The sequence below is a fragment of the Cetorhinus maximus genome, chromosome 10 (assembly GCF_964194155.1).
Source record: "Cetorhinus maximus chromosome 10, sCetMax3.hap1.1, whole genome shotgun sequence".
Classification (NCBI taxonomy): domain Eukaryota; kingdom Metazoa; phylum Chordata; class Chondrichthyes; order Lamniformes; family Cetorhinidae; genus Cetorhinus; species Cetorhinus maximus.
Window position 1 is genome coordinate 7,474,112 of NC_135888.1, and position 20,495 is coordinate 7,494,606.

The following is a 20,495-nucleotide window of genomic DNA, read 5'->3' on the forward strand; positions in this document are numbered from 1 at the left end:
CAATAGTGGGAAACGCGGCGCCGTTGGTGGGCTGAGCGGACGATCACAAACTGGTTTCACACCGTCGTGAAACCGATTGCGCCATATTGTCCGCTCACACCACCGATCCCGCCCGACGCCAGCGGGCATGGAACATTCTGGCCCACGTGTGGATCGCAGCTTGAGTCAGGCACTGAGTATTTGAATGGTCCAGGTGAATTCAAGCTAATAAAAATCAAGATCACCCACAAAGGAAGAACGATGTGACAGCGCCAGGTTACAATTAACAATCACCTTGATTTTTACAGGTCAGTTCTTCATGTGTGAAATGTCAACTTTCGATTTGGCCATGCTCCTCCAGGCAGTGCAAGAACCTGTCAAAACTTACCACCGAGGTTCACACATGAAGAATGGTCACTCAGGCAGGTTATTGGAACCTACGGGTATATTGCAGTCGAGAAGGGGGAGAAGATGCCAGCCTTGGGCTACAGGAGGAGGTGAACAGCCCATTAACACGGTAGCTGTCAACCCATAAAACTGCATCCCAGCAGGGGAGGCAGCGACATTTGGATAGGGAACAATGAGAGAATATTAGAGAAGAAAAAGATGGAAAGGTGATTCAGTCCTTCAAACTGAGCCATCTGAACCTATTAATAATAGACATGACAAACCTATTCCAGAATGTTCTTAAAAAGTCTCCATATTACACAGAATGATGAGAATTTACAGCACAGAAACAAGCCATTCAGTCAGTCTTTGCCAGTGTTCATGCTTCACATGAGTCTTCTCTCACCTGACTTCATCCAATTCTGTTTGCATCTTCTAATCCATTCTCCTTCATCTACTTATCTTGCTTCTCAACTGGGGAGGCACTATTCACCTCAACAGCTCAATGTCATATCAAATTCCATTTTCTAACCACTCTCTGGATAAAGAGGTTTCTTCTGAATTCCGTATTGGATCTATTAGTGATGATCTTACATTTATGAACACTAAAATTGTGCTGTACTGGGGTAACTGCTTAAGGCTGGATATGATAGTGTTGTGGCACAAAGGGAAGCGTTAAGGCACAAGGTTGTGGGTTACTGTGGGCGGAGGTACAGCCTCACACACAGTTACCAGTCTCACCTGTTTCACTGTGGCCTATAGGGAGGCTGTCCAGGGGCTGAACATCTCCCTGCAGGGAAAGAAGGGAAATTCAAAGCAAGCCATTGGTGAGAATCATCAGGTAGCAAGTGGCAGGAAGATAGAGGAAGTGCCTCCATCAAGAAAGAAATTAAAAAATACAATCGATCAAAGGCCAGGTCATAATTACAAATATTTTTAATTCACATAAAGCTGATACGATGTATGAAAGGTTAATTATGGAGGTATTCCCACGACTGTTTTCAATGCCTTTCTGTGGTGGCTACAGCACCAAAACCACAGCTGCACAACCCTCAATGTCAGTGGAGTAAGCGCCGCTGGTGAGTGGTCCAAAACAAATTAGAGTTTGGGTAAGAACCAGCAAAAGGGATGGAAATAAGCACCCAATTGTCTGTCAGAGACTGGCCAATGTCTGCAAACTCAAGAATGTTATTTCTCAAAGGTCACTCCTGTCAGAAACCCTGTTATTCCAATCTGGAAATAAAATTATGTAAAACCAAAGACTCTTGTTGGGAATGGAAGCAAGAAGCCAAAACACTGCGGTGAATGGATGGGTTTCAACAAGTTACTTGTCATCTCGTTATCACAAGAAATCAAAGTTCTCCTCAGGAAGTGACTAAACCTGCCCATGGTGCACAGAATCTAGATTAACACCATCGCTCGCAGGTCTAACTTTGTCACTGGAATTTAAGCTTTGAACCAGCTTGTCATTTTACTTTACATTTTCCTTATTGACCTCTTTCGCCTCTGAAGCCCATTGTGTCATTTTGAGATCCACACACAGTGCCAAGAGCCTTCCGGAATGGTGTCTGTATCTATATCATATCAGCCATTGTGCATATGCCTTAAAAAAACCGTGTGTCACTGAGGGCAGAGGGTCCCATCAAAAAACCATGTGTCACTGAGGGCAGAGGGTCCCATCAAAAAACCGTGTGTCACTGAAGTCAGAGGGACCCATCCAATTGAGAAGCTCTTCAGTCCTTTTGGAAGGAGGAAGAAAAGATTAACAGTGAAAATGACCAGATTTAGCTTTCCAGATTCTCAATGGCCTTGCTTGTGATGGGTACTAATCATCAACAGTGATATGAGCATGGAAGGAACATGCTAAGAAAAAACTTGCATTTACACATAGCCTTCATCACCTTGGTACATCGCAATTCACTTCGAAACCAATGATGTACCTTTTGAAATGTAGTCACTGCTGTAACGTGAGCAACATAAGTGTAGTGGAAACATTGAGAGAGGGGGAAGGGAGCGGGGTCCTGATAGAGAAATGACTGCAGCTTGGAATTAAGACTTGGTGGGAGAGGATGCTGGGGAAGATGTTAAGGTCTGGTAGCTGTAGGATGTAAAAGATCGCATGCAACTTTTGGAATAAGAATAGGAATCCCTTGGTGTTCTGGCCAATATTTATCCCTCAGCCAACACCTGGTCCTTTATCTCATTGTTGTTTCTGGAACTGTGCTGTGCACAGATTGGCTGCTGCATTTTCCTATATGACAGCAATGACCAACTTCGAAAGTACTTCATTGGCTGCTAAGCACCTTCAGACATCTGGATGTTATGCAAGTCCCTATAGAAGTGCGAGGTCTTCCTTCTGATTCAATAATCTCCTCCTGCTCACCATAATTAAGGGAGCGGATTGAGGGATTCCTGATCTCCATGTCATGTGGAATTCCTCTTCATTGAAAATGACAGAATGATTCTATTGCTCCATAACTAACAAATCATTAAATCCCATTCTCACAAATAAGTAATCTTACAAATATGTCTACCCATGATTCTGTTAGTGTATCATTGATAAAGCAAGACAAACAGCACTCCAATTTTTATTATGAGTCCCCCCCACAATCTACACAATATGTGCTTCAAGGAGGTCGGGAATGTCAGAAACAGGGATCATTGCTAAGGTCACACATTCTAGTGCCTAGTAGGGCTGAAAAGTAAACTTTGTTGCCCTACATAAAAACCCCTTTGTACGTTAGATAGTAAAAACCTGCAGTGCTTGTGAAACAAGTTTGGGATTAAATTAACGCATAACGTTTTCCCCTGTCAGGAAACTCACAAAGCGTGCTGCAAAAAACTGATCCCCGCCCGTCACAGGGAAGCACCACTTGCAAACAGGGTGCAGGGGGAACGTTACAGTTACTGTTAGAAATGTTGTATTCTCAAATAGGAGAGTATGGCCTGTGGTAAATACTGCATAATAGTTTGAATAAACTAATTCTTGTTGGCCTGCCCTGCCCTGTATCCACCAGTGGGAAGGAGACTGACACAGGGACTATGACTGCTAAAGGCAGGTGACTGCTAATACAGGTGTCACAATACAAACTAATTGGTCTTTAGACATTTGAAGTTGCTGCGGAGACTTGCTGTGGAAATGCTGAGGAAATGTAAAACCCAGACTGGCAAAGCTCCAACTCTACTAATTAGTCATCTCGTTAACTCTTCTCATTGTCTTTTCTAATTAAATTGTTGGGGAAACTTCACAAAAAATGAAGGATGGAAAATGTAATTTATTTATTTCGAGCTTTAAGTAGTTAGGCAATAAGACGATTTACTGGGTGAGCTTTAGCACTAGAATCTTTTTATTAAGATGCAGTGGTGTTTATTTTTAAAAAGAAATGCTTTGAAAATGCTTCCCTTCTGAATGCGTGTGGGGTGGGGGCCAGATTCCAGCTAGGCCTCACCCCAGAAGGGGAGCAGAATTTTGACTGTCTTTATTGGCCCCTATATCAAGGCGGCTGTAAGAGAAAGTCAATGTTTTTTTCGGGGGTGGGGGGGTGTAGATAGGTTGGTGTGGGGCGGGGTGGTGGGGAGGTTAAGATAAAAGTAATTGAACATCTTGGCACGTTGACAAAAGGTGGGTTCCTGAGATGCACCTCTAAGGTCACGTGGCTACTTGACCTTCTCCTGCTGTGGGGCTTGGACAGTCTGTGGGTTTTCATTCCCCTCGTGCTTAATGGTGCCTACGCCATTAAATAGGGATGGGCAGTGAATGCTGACCTTGTCAGTAATTCCCACGCCTGCTGAATCATTAAAAAAGATATAATATTTATTTATTTATTATACACATAGTGCAAATCTGGGGCGATTCTGCCCTAAGTGTGGTAGGGGGCTGGGAAAAGGACATTTTACCCGCTGGATGTAATGGTGAGTTTTCACTCCGTATCGTCCCAATCCCGTCTCATTGGTTATGCACTCATGGGGAACACACCATTTCCAGGCTCTCATTCACCTGCCTCGCCATTACCTCACCGCCTCATCGCGCTATTTAAAGTCCAGCCTGTGTGTGCACCTCTCGGTGCTTCCAGGCCAGGGCTGCTGCAAAGACAACCTGGTCCCGAAAGGCAACACTGCAGTCCCCCTGTTTAGTGACGCGCCCCTCGAGCACCTTTTGGGCACAGTGGAGACTCACCGTGATGTCCTCTACCCGCCCCTACTCCAGCCGCAGGATGGGCAGCAACATCACCAATCCGGCTTGGGAGGCGGTGGCAGTGGTGGTCAGTGCCAATGCTCTGCAAAAGAGGACAGCCACCCAGTGCCACAGCAGAATGCCGTTCCGCCAGGGTAAGTCACTCTTCACATCACTCTCAACTCTCACACTCCCAAACCCATCACACATCCACAGGGATCTCACACCTCAAGGGACAACACCACCAACTCTCACACACACTTTCACATCCCCATCAGGCTCATATCCTCTGGAGCTCACGTCCTCAACCCATCCATCATCCATGTCTCCACTCACCACAAACATTCCCCTCAGTGCCATGTGTCCTGCTCACACTCTCTCCATCTGTTTCCATGCAGGAGAAGCTGGCTCCCAACAGCAGGGAGAGGTCCCAGACACAGGGGTGGAGTGACCCACATTAGACGTCACATTCACTTTGAGGAGCGTGTCCACGAGAATCCACCCAGCCTGCCATGGACGTTCCTCCAGGATCCCTTTGCTGTCAGGCTCCGGCATCCTTGGATGTCCGCGATGTGAGCAAGGCCCTGATGGTAAATCCCGACTTCTGCACGTCACACTTGTCAAGATGTGTTCTGCACTGGCGTGTTTTCCCTCCCACATGCTCGGATGATCCAGCATTGGGGGTGGTGGGGGCGGGGGAATGATTCCGGCGAGCTGGGCTTATAACGATACACAGATGTATCACAATGAGGTTCCCGACATCCAACGGCAGAACACATGGCCCATCATCGACGGGCATAGCGGACGATTGCAAACCGATTTCACGATGGTGTGAAACCAATTTTTGGCCTTCTTGCCATATTGTCCGCTCACCCCGCCAAAAATTCCGCCCATAGTTTACATAGTTAAATATGTAAATGAGGTGCTGGAACAGGTAAATCCAATAATGTGCATATGTTCTCTGTTTATATAAATATACTTTACATTTAATATAACATACGTATGATTTATATAGTGAAGTTATAGTGCATAGCACAAATCAGTACCTTTGGCATGTAAGATACTCTACAGCTTCTCATCTGGAATTCAGAACCATCTAGTTTTAAGTTGTGGAAAATTTTAAAAAATGGAGCTAAACTGAAAATGGGGAAAAACTGGTGCGTTGGCTGTGGTTGGCTTTGAAGTGGTTTCTCAACCTGTTCTTCTGCATTACAAACGTATTTGAAAAATGAAAGTCAAATGTCATTGAAATGTGTGTCAGAGGACTGAGCAGGTGCCAGTCTGATAGAATGTCTTCAAAGATCCTAGTAATGAAAATTGGGAGTGAGGTTCTAGCCAACGTTCTCCTCTGCTGTCCTGAGGGTGCTGACTTCTGCTTTTCTGGATTAAGGTGTTACCCACAGGTGTTCGCCATCTCCCAGCTCCCTCCTCCCCCAAGGTGCCTCCTCCTTTTCGAGTTAAGGCCCACAGCTGTTCATAGCCTCTCCATTCCCCCTGTCCCCACTGCCCCATAAACCTGCCACCAGGTAACTTGCTCAAGTAGCTATTGTACAAGAAATGCACAAAATGGTAATAAACCTTTAGTGAACAGGACCTGGGCCCATGAGTGCACTATGGCCTATAACTCATTGGTAATTTAGAAATAAAGTATGCACCTATTAATTTGTATATGGGAATCCTATTGTGTATTTAAGGCATTTATTTAACCACACACACAATGTAAATGGGCATTAATGATTTTTAATCAGCGGGACTTAACACAGTCAGTCTTTATTACAAAGGAAGAGGCAAACTGGCTTCAAACATCTTCATTGGAAGATCACAGTGCAAACAAAGAATGCTACTACTCTATTCTCAGATCACGTGCAGTTGCTCATCAGCTGCTACGATACTGACCCTATCCTCGGGGGATACTCGCTCAGCTCAGCTCAGCATTCCAGATGTTGTTGCATTGCTTGGAATGTGAATCCAAAAGTGAATAAACGTTCATTAGCTCTAGATTCCCCTTTGCTGATCTAACCGATAAAATGTTCCAGTCAACAATAGTACAGAAGGCGTCTTCCACCAGAACTATAAAACAAACCACGGCTCTAACCACTGGAAAGCAGCAACATTCATCAAGCTCCATCGGAAACGTGAATTCAAGTATTTACAGGAGGGAGTCAACTCAAAGCTCCATTCACTTAATGAAAGCAGCCTCGCTGGAAAGAAAAATGGGACCATCAATAATCTTTTGTACATTAGGCTATATGTGGCCTGTGTATTTCCAATCACAGAAGAAACAGGTGCTCCTGCTTACCTCGCCTCTACAAAAATATTAATTATCCAACATGTTTCGTGCACCCATTTAAATAAAGACAAAAAAGGCGAGCAAAATAACATTTTCACACAGTAACTAAAACTGAGTTTCCATATGTTTCACTCTCCTCTCCAGCAAGTCACGACTTGGCTGATGAAATAGTGAAACATGTCAGGGTGCGGGTTCCCATAAAGCTAGATGTCCAAGTAAGTTCAGACCTTGAGACACAATGGTTTACAGAATAAACCATATCGATCAGGGCACTCTGGGGTTTAATCTCCAGGCTGTGGAGCTGGTCTATTTTAGCTGAATGAGGAGTAGGGCTGCCATAATTGGCTTCAGGGGTGGGAGGAACCATTTGAACAGGCTTCCTGCTTCCAATTGCTATCTAATGATCTCTTGATTGGAAGTGCATATACACAGTCATCCTGTAAGCACCACTTTAGCTGTATGCCCCTGCAGTCAAACAGCTTACCATCACTCAGGCTCTCACATGAATATCGACTGCATGGGGTGTACTGCATGGCAGAGAAATTTTGGATCTCCGAGGCAAACCTGCGATTTCAAAGATATCTGCCAAATTTTTAAAAAGCTGCATGCTTCATTTCTTCCAAAAAGTTAAATTTTGTTTAGTGAATAACATTTAAAAATGTAAAAAGAATTACATCTAGTCCCAATGCTAACTGTTTTATTAATCACACTTGTTAGCAAGTTAGCTTGCTAAGTCATTTTCCTTGCCTGGTATATGTAAGAAATTGGGGTCTTTAATAGAAAAGGTATTTTCTGCATAATGTAACACCCCCTAAAAAGCTTTCCAAAAAGGCAACAATTTTTAAACAGTCTTTGGAAACAGGCAAGGTTGCTTAGTTCAGGCTGCCATGTTGACGTTCCTAAGCTGTTAGGATGGCACCCTGTTCACCCTCTTATCTATGCAATAGTTTAGAAAGGACCAGGATATGATCATCAGCATGACGTAAACTAAAAAGCTGACCTCGGGCAGGATGATGAACAGCGGAGTTACCAACCACCCTGTTGTTTGGAGTACATGTCCTGTATCCATTGGTTAGTTAGATGATTGACATTTATATTGGTGATAGAGGGCTGATGTGCTGGTGAGGTGGCTGTGCTGGTTGGGCAGCTGCCTTTTCAGATGGAAGATGGACCAAGGGAGGAGGAAGATCGAGGGAAGAGTTTCCTAACACTTTGACTAGAGAGCAGAATGCTGTTATCACGAGCTACTGAGATCTACACACACTGTACCATTGGCCGCTTGTCCTCTGGGATCAGTCAACTGCTCTCAACTGTTATGGGTCGTATACTTTTTCTGTCTAATTAGTTAATGTATCGTATTTAAACTGTTGTTTCTTAATAAAGCATCTTAAAATTACTTATGACTAATTGACTGCCTATTTAGGTATCTGTGGCCCTGAATCCCTGAATCTTACATATACTCACTCTGAAGTTAAGTTATTCACAGGAGAACCTGTTGCATGATTTGAAAGTTAATAATACAGGACTAATTCTGTTTGACAATATATTCCTTTATCCCTGGACCATAAACACTGAGTTATCTTACTGAGATGTATTTGAGCCTTTGGGACTGCTTTGCCAATCTTTTGAGTTGAGTTGAGTTTTGATTGGCTGTGAAAACAGAGCACATTGTCATAAATCTGTTGAGCTTAGGCAAGTGTTATATGGGCCGATTGAAAAAGATCCTAGCATCCTTGCACATTTTTAAATAGTAGTTTCAAAGTTATATTCTGTGGATGAAATTTGGGAACAATACCATTCTTCATTTGCAATGGATACATCTGTTGTGTCTATCAGAAATATCAACCATCATACAGGGAGGTTTAAAATTTGCCTGCAAACAAAATGCAGCCTTTTGCCACCATGGAGGAACTTTCTGTTTCACAGGAAGGTTTAACAATGAGTGATGGGCCTGTTACAATTTGCGCAGAGAAAATTCTTAGCAATATTTCATTATGAGTTCCTGATTTGCGAATAGAATTTTTTGAAACATGAATTTACTGAAATACTTATTGTTCGATGTCTTTCTTCACAGGCCTGTACTCTTTCCCCTGGGAGAGTATTGTTCAGGTACTGATGTGCTTTCCTTCATGGGCTGTATTCCACCTCATGGTTTTTCCACTTGCTCTCACTAGCTTCCTCTACAATGTGCTTTTGATCTTCTCAAAGATCTAGTCGAAGAAATCATTAACAAGCAAGTGGATTGTGGGGGATACCTAGTCTTGTAACCAGTTTCAGGGACAGAACCTATGCTAACAGGTCAAGTCAGAGAAATTGTTAAGGAAAGCCCAAACTTGCCTGGCTCAAACCTATCATGAGGCAACCAACTTCCGCAATCCCTGGTTATGGAGATGGGTGGAGGGCAAAAGGGAAAGATAAGGAAAATGGGATTGTTTTGATAAGGTACTCTTAACACTTCAGAGACCGGTATATCTCAGAAATTAACTGATGGCTAACCAGGAGAGTAAAAAATGAAACAACAAAATGGTTTTCAGGCAGGTAATGCCTGAAAAAGGGAAATAAAATGTTGGGATGTAAAACCACCAGTCCTACCTACAAGTTTGAGGTGATTATGTTGAAGATATATCATGGGAGCTGGAATACATTTTTCAGTTTTGATCTCCGTAACATAGGAAACATGTAAGATTATTGGGCAGAGTCCAGGAGGGCTAGAAGTCCGATTCCCGAGCTTAGGTGTGTTATGAGAAAAGATTGTCCACCCTGGGACTCCACTCTTTCCTGGAAGGAGAAGAATGAAGGCTGACAAGTTAGCGGCTAAAATCTTCCCAGGAATGGAGATTTTGGATGCACAGAAATTCTTTTGTCAGGCACTACAGGGGGCAGTTTAAAGTCAAGGAAATAAGAATTGTGGGCAACTTATTTTAGTAAGAGGGTAGTAGAATTGCTGAACAGATTAGTTTGGGATGGAGGGTGTGCAGTGGGGGTGGGGGGGAGGTGGTGGTGTTGGGGATGGGGTGTGAAACAGGTTTTTAAAAAAAGGACTTGATAATTTTCTATCAGGAAAAGGGATACAGGACCATTTGTTCCAGAATCAGAACATGAAAACCGATGGACGGTTTGAAAGATTAGGCTAGATGGACAAAACTTACTGTTACTAATTTGAAACAATGTCAGGCCTGTTAATGGAAGTCTGGAGGTGAATCAATGTCCCATCTTAAGTGTCATCAGAATCAAGCCTTAAACCAGCAACTATGCAGACAGTGAACACCATTGCATCATTGTGGAAGCTCCTCAGAGAGTCTGGTGATTAAAGAAGTAAAACATTTACCATTAAGATGGGCCCACTTAAAACTGCCCTGCCTTGACCAAGGGCTTTTAAAATCCTGCCGGTTATTGTATTACAGCCTTTACCAGGTACAGCCTGCTTAAAATGAAAATATAACATGAAAAGGTTGGAGTCCTAGAAAGCGGATACTGTTTTAATCAGGTGGGTGAGAGGGAGACAAATGGACCAAAGTAAATTCCCGCAGAATAAACTCAAATGCCATTTTCTCAGTTTCAGAATATTTCAAGTACTCAACTGAGGAAATCTCCCAATGGTATTTTAAATATTTCTGAAACCAAACCAATTCTTTGTGGTTAATAGTTCTACCCAGCAATGTGACATGACAGTGTCTCATTGTATAGCACTTTGTCAAGATGTACAAGGAATGAACAATCTGTTTTAAAATCAGATAAAGGTCTGCTCTTGATTCTGAAATAAAGTGAGGAAGGTAAACAGTAACATGCAGCAATCTGTAGTCACACTGAGTAGAACACACTTTGTAATGAATGGTGGAAATCTATGGTCAGGACACAAGAGGGGAATTGCAGCAACATTGAAAATGGCAAGGTCCCTTCTTATATTGATCATTATATTTATATACACACCAGCAATACTCTATTTGATGTACTAGTAGAGACATTAGACCTGATGTTTATGGGTTCTCGGACACTCTAACATTGCTGAGATTACATTCCCACTCTGCAGCTATCACCTGACTGTAGTTACTTTGTCTCTTCATGGTCAGGACCAATTGGTAGAATTTTCCACTTGGCATAAGCATAAGAAATGCTTCCCAAACCATTATCATCAAGTCACCTTCTAACATTTGGCTGATTCTAACTTTAGTTTCAAGAAAATCATCATACAGAGGGGGTCAGCGGTGAATTGGGAAAAAGCACCACTTGGTGATGCTTCACTCCAGTCTCTGTTGACTCTCTCCTTTCATACTGTGGAAGTCATCTATGTTTTTCTTGCTGATGCTGATTCTTTTGGTGCCAAGTATTTTATGCCCCATTTGAAATCTTTGGCAAATCATTGCTCTAACACTGCAGAGCCCAGCGGTAAGTAGCCTCAGGTTACAAAATGAACATTGGACCTATTCCCTTAAACTGCAAGCGAAAATAAAGATAACACAGCACCAGATGATGTGGGCACTTTGATGCTTTCCTCCTGCACTATGCCATGGTCAGGACCTATTAACACATGGCACTAGTGGAACTCTATTTCTATATAAAAGCAAAAAACTGCGGATGCTGGAAATCCAAAACAATAACAGAAACAGAAATACCTGGAAAAACTCAGCAGGTCTGGCAGCATCGGCGGAGGAGAGCACAGTTGACATTTCGAGTCCTCATGACCCTTCAACAGAAAGGACTCGAAACGTCAACTGTGCTCTCCTCCGCCGATGCTGCTAGACCTGCTGAGTTTTTCCAGGGATCTCTATTTCTGATGAGTACCGCTACAGGATCGGTTCAAGGAACCTTTTCAAAATTGTTGGGCAAATATGCACTGATCAGCTGGCAGCTCTACAATCCCAGGGCTATGGGACATCTGCTCCAGCACACTCATCAAGAACCATCTTATACAGCACACACACCAGGAACTCAGGGGCCATCTTATACAGCACACACATCAGGAACTCAGGGGCCATCTTATACAGCACACACATCAGGAACTCAGGGATTATCTTATATAACACTCTGATCACTTCAGAAACTTATAGAAGATAAAAATTTTACACAATGTGCACACAGATGGAGGTGTGAAATTGCCACAGCAAAAAGGCATTGCTTGGGGAGTCTTCAGATGACTGAAGTGGTAAAGTTCCAGGAGCAGTTAGAAAGAGTAACAGACACAGTGAGAGAACACAAAGGGAAAGAAACTACAAAAAGGGAAGAATTTGTATTATCCTCATGAAAATGAGGATTTAAGTACTGTCGCAAAATCGAGAAATGGGGAAGTGAACCTTGTCTGAATATAATTCGGATATCCTACCTTATGCCGTGAACTTGGAATGAAATAACTCAAAATAAATAAATATAAATTGTTAAATATAAATGTCAACATTCGACAACCACAGCCTGGGGGATGTCACTACAGCTCTTGCAAGTTCTCTAGTCCCTGTAGTTGGCTCTCTATGTTTATGTAAGCACCGTACTATATTCAGCAGCATCTAAGCTAGTACTAAAAAAACATTTTAACAGCAGGAAGGTTTGATAAAATTAGAGCAGTATCAGGGTTCATCAGCGGAAAACATTGATCAGTAAAGATCATTAGTGTTACTAGCATTTACCATTTTTAAGAAAAGTCTGAAGCCCACTTGAAACTTCATTTCCCTGCACTATTATGTATCAGTTGCTTGAAGTCTGCACCTTCACTTTTCCCTCTTTTGTTTACAATGCATTCTCCGCTACCTACTTTAATCGGTAAAAATACTTCTTTTGGTTATGTTCTTGAAGTTTCCATGTGCATTCTTTGGGGTCCCTCAACTCTATGGACTTAGATGTGTCTTTATTGGTGGGGAAGGGGTAGAAAGAGTGCATCCCCCATGTTAGGCAAATTAAGATCATAGGTGTGGATTTGTTGGTGGTGATGGGTTTCTTGTGTGTGTCAGATACTCAAGGCCCTCAAGTATGGAATATTCTAAGCGGGTTCCGATCTCATTAAACATAAATGGAATAACAATGAATCAACATCTCAGAAAAGTGGTAAATAAAGATAAGGGATAGAGGCAAAGATCTACTCAAGCAAAGTCACAATTAAAATAATTGATGAGGCAAAGTGGCCGTCAGCTGGTGTACCAATGTGCTGTGCTACTGAGATGTCGGATACCAATTTATGCCTGTAATTTGCCATATTAGCAACTTCAACTAGGTGATTAACAGAGGAAGTTTAAATTAAGCATCTTATTTTTTTGAAATTTTCATGCATCATGCAGTAGCTCCACGATACATCTTCGCACTTCTTCATGCATAAATTTTATACCCTGGTGCACATTGGGAAGCCCTTCAAAGCAAGCAGATTACAGGCCTTAACAAAGACTACCTAGGAGTTCATACATGAATTGCACTCTGAATGATTATTCACAGCCCTTTGCCACAGGAGCAAAGAACTTAGGACTTAACACTTGTTCTTATGGATTTAATGGTAAGTACCAGGCAGATTTGGCAAAGTGGCAGGGTAAAAGTCATCACCATTGGCAATACAAGTTGGATGTGCAAAATCCAGCTGTCCGAAAACTGGAATTGTCCAAAAATCAGACATTTTTGAAAATATGCCAATTGATATTCAGCTAAATCAAATTCATACTTATTCTCCAAATACCAGGACAATTCGTCCAGGCACTAGCTCTCGCTGGCACCCCAGATTAATTATTGGCTTCATTACTTTGTTTACAGTGGCGTGTCAGTCTAGTTCCTGTGCTCCAAGTTTTATCCAACCTATTCATTGAATTTGCCTGACATGAGGGATGCACTCGTTCTTCCCCCTCCCCACAAATAAAAGACACAAATCTAAGTCCAGGGAGCTGAGGGGCCCCAAAATGTGCACAGGAAAATTGCAGGAGCTTAACAAAATAAAAATTGTTTTTACAGATAAAGGAGGAAATGTTACTTTATTTTATTGTCCAAAATCTGAAAATCCAAAATCCAGCATGGTCTCAGTTCTGGGTTTTGGACATGGGACCTGTACTGAATTAATGTTGCCAGCCTGTTCATTTATTTGCTGAATATGATCAGATGCAACATCATTAGATAATAAAATGCTTCCTTGTATCGGAACACCCAGTTTTGTATTGAGAACACTGAAAAAATGGTCTGGAGTGATCAAGGAATTCAGCTCATACTAAAATTGAAACTGTACAGGGAAACAACCAGCAGTACTTAAAAAAAAAGATGTTATTTACAGAGTCTCAGAAACAATGCCAGAAAAATAGAAAATGCAAGGACAAAATAAAGACTGAAGCACATCCTCTATGGTTGAGGGCAGGCAACGGTATTGAAGGTTCCACAATGTGTTGCTGGGTAGCAGAAATAGGCCATTCAGCCCATCAAGTCTGTTCAACAAATTACATCATGGCTGATCTGCATATTACCTCCAGCTACATGCCTTGGTTCCACAACCCTTGCTATGCTTGCCTTACAAGAGCCTACAAATCTCTATTTTGAAATTTTCAATAGGCCTAAATTGAGGGAATTCAGATTTCCAAAGCCCTTGAGCACGAATGTGGATTATTAGGTATTTCCTTCCTGTGGGGAAATGAATGGCCTCCAGTTGACACATCTTGTTAGCAGCACAGTAGCTATCAGGCAGTGTGTGGGGAAGAAGAATGAAATGCAAATCGCTGTCTCATCTGTCCAATTGCTTTTCTTCTAAATCTACTTCAATAGTGTTGATACAACATTTATCATTAAATAAGCATTAGTGTGAAGGAAAAAGGGATAAAGAGCATAATGGGAAGGTTAGTAAACTAAGGTTTTTATAGGCCTTTAAAACAATAATGCCCTATAAAAACAACTTACATTGCCATATTTTTAAAAGCAATTAGCTACTAGATCTTTCTTCATAAAAACTGTATTTAAATCCATTTTTATCTGTATTTTTAAGTCAAGCTGAAATAATGTTGACATATTGCGAAGTACTTGAGGATTGAACATTAAGCGTGCTGGGATGTACATGACTGAGGGCAAGTATGGTAGATTTTATTGTAATTGTAGATTTAAATACCCATAAAAGTGCAAATTGTTATCAACGTAGCAGATTGACTTAGATATTAGTGCAGTGTCGTTTCAACCCAAAATTTGTACATGAACTTTACTAATAGTTCAGATTTTAATGTGGGAAGTCAACAAAAATAATTGCAAAGAAATTGCGTTATCCTTTAAGATAAGTTTTAGGATTGTCCTTCAAGGGATTCCTGTTTAAAGTAGAGGTGAGGCAAAGCTGCAGTGAATGGGAGCAGATAGAAATTTGGGGGGGTTGGGTGGGCATGGAATGGTCAAAGAGAAAAATTGTCTTGTACAAAATAATTGGAGACAGTGGCGTGACAGTCATGTCACTGGACTAGTAATCCAGAGGCTAATGCTCTGAGGTCATGGGTTCAAATCCCACCACAGCAAATGGTGGAATTTAAATTCAATTGATAGGTCTGGAATATAAAGCTATAGAGTGATGATTACCATAACAACTATCTTCAACTGTTGTAAAAACCCATTGGGTTCACTAATACCCTTTAGGGAAGGAAATCTGCCTTCCTTACCTGGTCTGGCCTACATATGACTCCAGACTCTTAACTGTCTTTTGAAATGGCCTAGCAACACTCAGTTCAAGGGCTATTAGGGATGGGCATAAAATGCTTGTTTGTATCCCATGAAAGAATTAAAAAAAATAAAATATACAGAATCCCCACAGCAATAAAAACATTAAAAAGCAGTGCAGTTTTTCGGCAGCTTGGCCCATTGCTGTGCTGATTAGGAATAATACATTAGGTATGACAGTGTAGTAGCTATGTTACTGGACAAGCAACCTGGAAGCTTGGACTGAGAATCCAGTCAGTGCAAGTTCAAATCCCACAATGACAGCTTTGGAATTTGAATCAGTTTTAAAATCTGGAAATAAAAATTAAGTTATCCGATTGTTGTAAAACCGCAACTGGTTCACTGGTGCTTTTTAGGCACATTACTGGGTCTGGCCTTTTTGTGACTCTTGTCGCACACCTTGGCCTAGCAAGCCTCTTAATTGTACTGCTCCAAGTTGTTTGGGAAGGTGGTGTAAGGCCTCCTTACCACTTCTGAGGGTGACAGGGAAGCCCACAAACTGAGAATGAATATAAGTTCATCACATGAAGAAGAAAACTGCTGATACTAGTTCACCCATCACTGCCCTGTGACCCAAAACTTTGCTGTTTCAACGAGCTACATCACGAGCAGCTGGAAAAAGCTTATTTTGTGGGAGCCTAGAAGTTTAAATTCAGTAAGCCATGTATTCTTCTCATTTGTGGATGGTGAAGACAACAAAGTGTCAGTGTATCTACTGTAGTTGTTTCTTAAATGGATCTTAAACATAGGCATTTAACATTAACTTTAGAGAAATATGTTTTGCATCAATTGACATTAATTCAATACGCCAGGTCTTTCAGAATATAGCTGAATAGTGCCACACTCTTTTTAGTATGTACATGTTGTGACCTCATACCTTCAACAGCAATAACTGCTCACAATCATACGAAAACATCTTGAAATGCTCCAGAGGCAAAAATAACTGGAACCCAAAAGAGAGGAGGATTGACAGTGGTGACAATCAAAATCAATGAGGTAAGCTTTTAAGAAGGGTAGAAAGGTGGAGGGATAGGTGAGTGACAGTTCTGCATCCAAATAGTGAAAAACACTAAGGCAAAAGAGGTCAAGACCAGGTGAGCAGAAGTTATATAGAGGAACACAGGGCTGAATGAGCATGCAAATAGAGGGACAGGTAAGGCCATGGAGAGAAATAAAGATAGAGACACAAAGATTTTGAAGTTGCTGAGTAAGTGCATAGGGATCCAGTGGAGGTTGGTGCACACAGGAGTTAAAATAGAAGCACGACTTTGTCGTGCAGCAGAGTTCCTGAGGAGTTGCAATTTGCAAAGGGAAGAACTTGGGAGGTCAGCAAGGTTAGTTGTTGAGCAATCGATTCTGAAGGTGACAAAAGGTCCAGTTAAGCATTTCAACAGCATTGCAAGTAGAAATAGACAGTTGTGCAGTTGGCAAGCAGTGGGATTGGAAATTCAGCTCAGAGGTTGCATACCAAAAGGTTTCGCTCAAGGCAACTAGAAGCGAGGAGGAGGGTATTGGATGCGAAGATGTGAATATTTAAACAGGATCTGAGTGGGATGTTGTCAGTCTTGCCAATATTGACTTGAAGGAAATCTTTCCTCATCCAGCATTTGATGTCAGTGAGGCAATCCAAAGGCAGTTTACACTTTTTATTTGGAGACCTTTGACCCTTTAGCTTGCTTAAATAAAACGAAATTAAGTCATGAAATACTGCAGAGATGTGAAAAGTGGTTGAATTTATTCACCTCAGCTGAGAACCACATTTGTGCTAGTGACATGGCTGATGTGGAAATCATCTTCATTTTATAGAGTGAATGTGAATCCAGATCGCCAGAAGTGAAAAGATTCAATTGAATCAGCAGCAGTTCCTGGAAGATCCCTTAAATAGGGGCTTCTTTTAAGTTTATGGCTTAAATGTGGTGTGTTGATATGAACGCTGACAATTCAAAGCCATCTAAAAACTGGTTGATAAAGAATATTCCAACTAAAAATATTATAGATTCTTTTTGGAAACTGCAGTTTTTTTTATACATTTTGCCAGAAAGAAAAAATGTTTAAACATATTATACATTCCCATACTGTCCTGAATTGACAGTCTGAAATAATACCAGCTATTTCTTACACAGTGCTTTGTCATTATATTACAGTTAGCAGGTACAATGCAGGAACATTTACAGGTCACAGTAAAAACTAATGTTTATTTCATCGCAGGCCATAAAAAATGTATTATTCAGCTGTTAAGAAAAAACCGTTAAACTGTTTGTCCAGTTATTGTTTTTAAAAGAATCAAAAAAGGAAATTTTGGGGCTTTTGTCCCACATGATTAAACTTTCATCTTTGATCATGTGACAAGCTATGACATCTGTGTAAAGTCACTTGCCAGACAGTGCAATTCATTGTATCTATATTCCTTAGGTGATTATATATGTGGACCCTCCCCATGAATCAAAGCACAGGGAACCAAACCTAGCCACTTATTTATCTCTCTGATATGGCTGCTTGACGAGAGGAAGAACCTTGGAGGTAAGCCTGCATCCCAAACAGGAAGCTTAGGGCTCTTTTGAACAAGTCAATAGCAAGAGATCTAATTGTCTCCAAATTTTAATCAGTTTTCTTTGCTTTGCTCTTGGCAGCCTGGACAAGTACAACTTCATGGTTTTATCTCCCATCTGTGAGACCACAGGAACCTTGCTCAGCAGAATTGTCTGGACAGTTTGTTGAGGCGGATGCTACTGTCCTGATTTTTTGTCCTTCTGAAAGCTGAAGCTTGTTCTTCTGCTAAGTTTTCTTTGTTTTTGAGCTTGGTAGTCTGCTCGTGCTGAACTTGCTCTGGATTCCAAAATATAGTTAATCTAAAAATAACAAAAAAGAATTCACAATTATTGTAGCATTTTTGAGGGATAAGAGCCCAAAAGGATTTAAGTGACAAACAAACATTCATTAAGAATTTGAAATACGTACATTTATTAAAGATATTCTTAACAAATTCTCAAGGGGTTGTAGAACAATTACAGGGAATACACGATTGGATATGGCTCAGCAGCACCAAATCGATTTCAATAATATTAGGGACATCTGATTTTTCCCTCAGGTCAAACACATGGTCAGGCAAAGGCTGAGAGCTCCTCTGTGCTTAATCAACTATTCGTTCACACATTGGCTCAACCACTAGACTTCACTAAATTACTATCAGTGACAGCCTCATACAGACAACCTACCAACTCAGTATATTCTGAAAACCAGTCTTAATAAACACTAATTTGGTTACTGTAAGGCCGCATTCCCATTTCAACATTTCATGGATAATTTAGTAATTTTAATAACATTTTGACCGAAATGCAGCACTTTGAAATACAGTTCAATCACTAAATCTTTACAGGGTGGCAGCTCTCTCATTTATTTGAGCCTGAATATAAACTTGTAATGGAGAAGGGTTAACGAGCAGATTTTTCTGATAGCAAAGAAAAATATTTGCAATGTGTTAAAACTTATGAATTAAAGTAAAGTATTCTATGCACATAAAGAAACATCTTTATCAACAGAGTTCCAGGACACTTAGCAAAACTTGCTACTTTTTTGTGCATTTTTAAGAGCCAGAGACCTCCTCTGAATAAGCACTTAAATTTCAGTGACATTACAAATCAAAGCCTGATGTGAACAGAGCAAAGTACAGAAAGAGATATAATTAAATTTCCTTTTTTTGTATAAATAAATAAATTACTCTTGACAAAGGTGCCTCTAACACATTTTAGACACCAGCAAGGCTTCAGAAGCCAGCTTTATCTTTAAATCAAAACTAAAAACATGGTGGAAATGATTTTTCATTTCAGTTTTGTTTTTCAATGAAAAAGGATACCCACTTTATCTGAGCTTCTTTCTTTATATAACATAGTCTTTGGTGGTGAACATATAAAAGCCTCTAGTCTAATCGTGAACAAACCTAAAAAGGTGATGAGCACTGAATGAAGTTGACACAGAAGCTGGTTCAGCATGAAAGACAGTCACATTAGGAAATCGTAAATACTTGTTTTACATGTCTCATAAAATGCTAATTTATTGGCTACGATACTTTGTGATGATAGCCGTGATAATTTTTAATGGAAGGTTAATGTAAAAATCAAAATGCAAAAAGCCCTTTGGCTTAGCATCAGTTGGTTCACTGAAAAGATTTGGCAGCTTAAAGCCTAACAGTTTTATGTACTGCTGGGTCTTCATAGTCGTTAAATTTTAAAGCTGATACCTTCAACTGATTTTGAATATTTATTTCATGGCTAATAAAACCTTAGTCTGGACTAGCTAGAGTGATTGTGATGGTTAGTTTGCCAACGTCTGAGTAAATTGGTCACATCCCTGATGTAGCACATTTGCCAGATTCTAGGCTAATCAATAAATAAGAACACAAAACAGTATTGGATAAAGCAAAAAAAGCTGATGTATTCAGACTGTCAGGCATTAAGACATTTCATAGTTACGTGTACTAACTAGCCACCCAAGAACACTGCACATACCTAGAGACAAGCCCAGGTTTTCTGCCGGGTGCCATTTCCATCATCTGCCATAATTTTTGGGGTCAGCCTAATTTTAACTGAGGCAAGGCTCCTGATGGTATTCCCACCTTTGATTGGCAACATATTGTGAGGGAGTGCGGGCCAGGGACCTGTCTAGTGCTGAAGGGTTTTAAGGCTTGCAGTAGCTTAAAATGAGACAGTGCAAGAGAAAATCCTGAAGGAAGCAGAATTTGGCTTGCAAGCAAGCAAGCAATGCCCTAGGAGGTTTGTGTGGTCCGCTAGAGGGGACCAAGTCCCAAGCCCTCTGTAGATGCAGCTGAAGATGATCTTCCCTCAAACAGCAGAGGGATGCTCCCTTTAGACCCAAGCATGTCAACCCTGAAAGAGAAGTACAACAGAAGGCAGCGAGAGCAGTGACAACCAATGCTATGAGCTCATGTATGGCCAGTCACTATCACAAAGAATTGATGATCTTACTAAGTCTGCTAAGAGGAACCATTTGCACTTTCCATGGCGGCTC

At 41.1% G+C, this 20,495-nt stretch overlaps 1 protein-coding gene across 6 annotated transcripts in view; it reads right to left on the minus strand.

Annotated features, from left to right (window-relative positions):
* Positions 1 to 17,186: 17,186 nt before the first annotated feature.
* Positions 17,187 to 20,495, minus strand: part of mapkap1 (MAPK associated protein 1) — a 240,995-nt gene continuing 237,686 nt past the window's right edge. For all 6 annotated transcript variants that reach the window (XM_078549907.1, XM_078549906.1, XM_078549909.1 and 3 more), the window contains one exon: positions 17,187 to 18,319. In XM_078549907.1, coding sequence (XP_078406033.1) covers positions 18,197 to 18,319 — 123 coding nt within the window. In that variant the 3' untranslated portion in view covers positions 17,187 to 18,196. The remainder of the gene's footprint in view (positions 18,320 to 20,495) is intronic.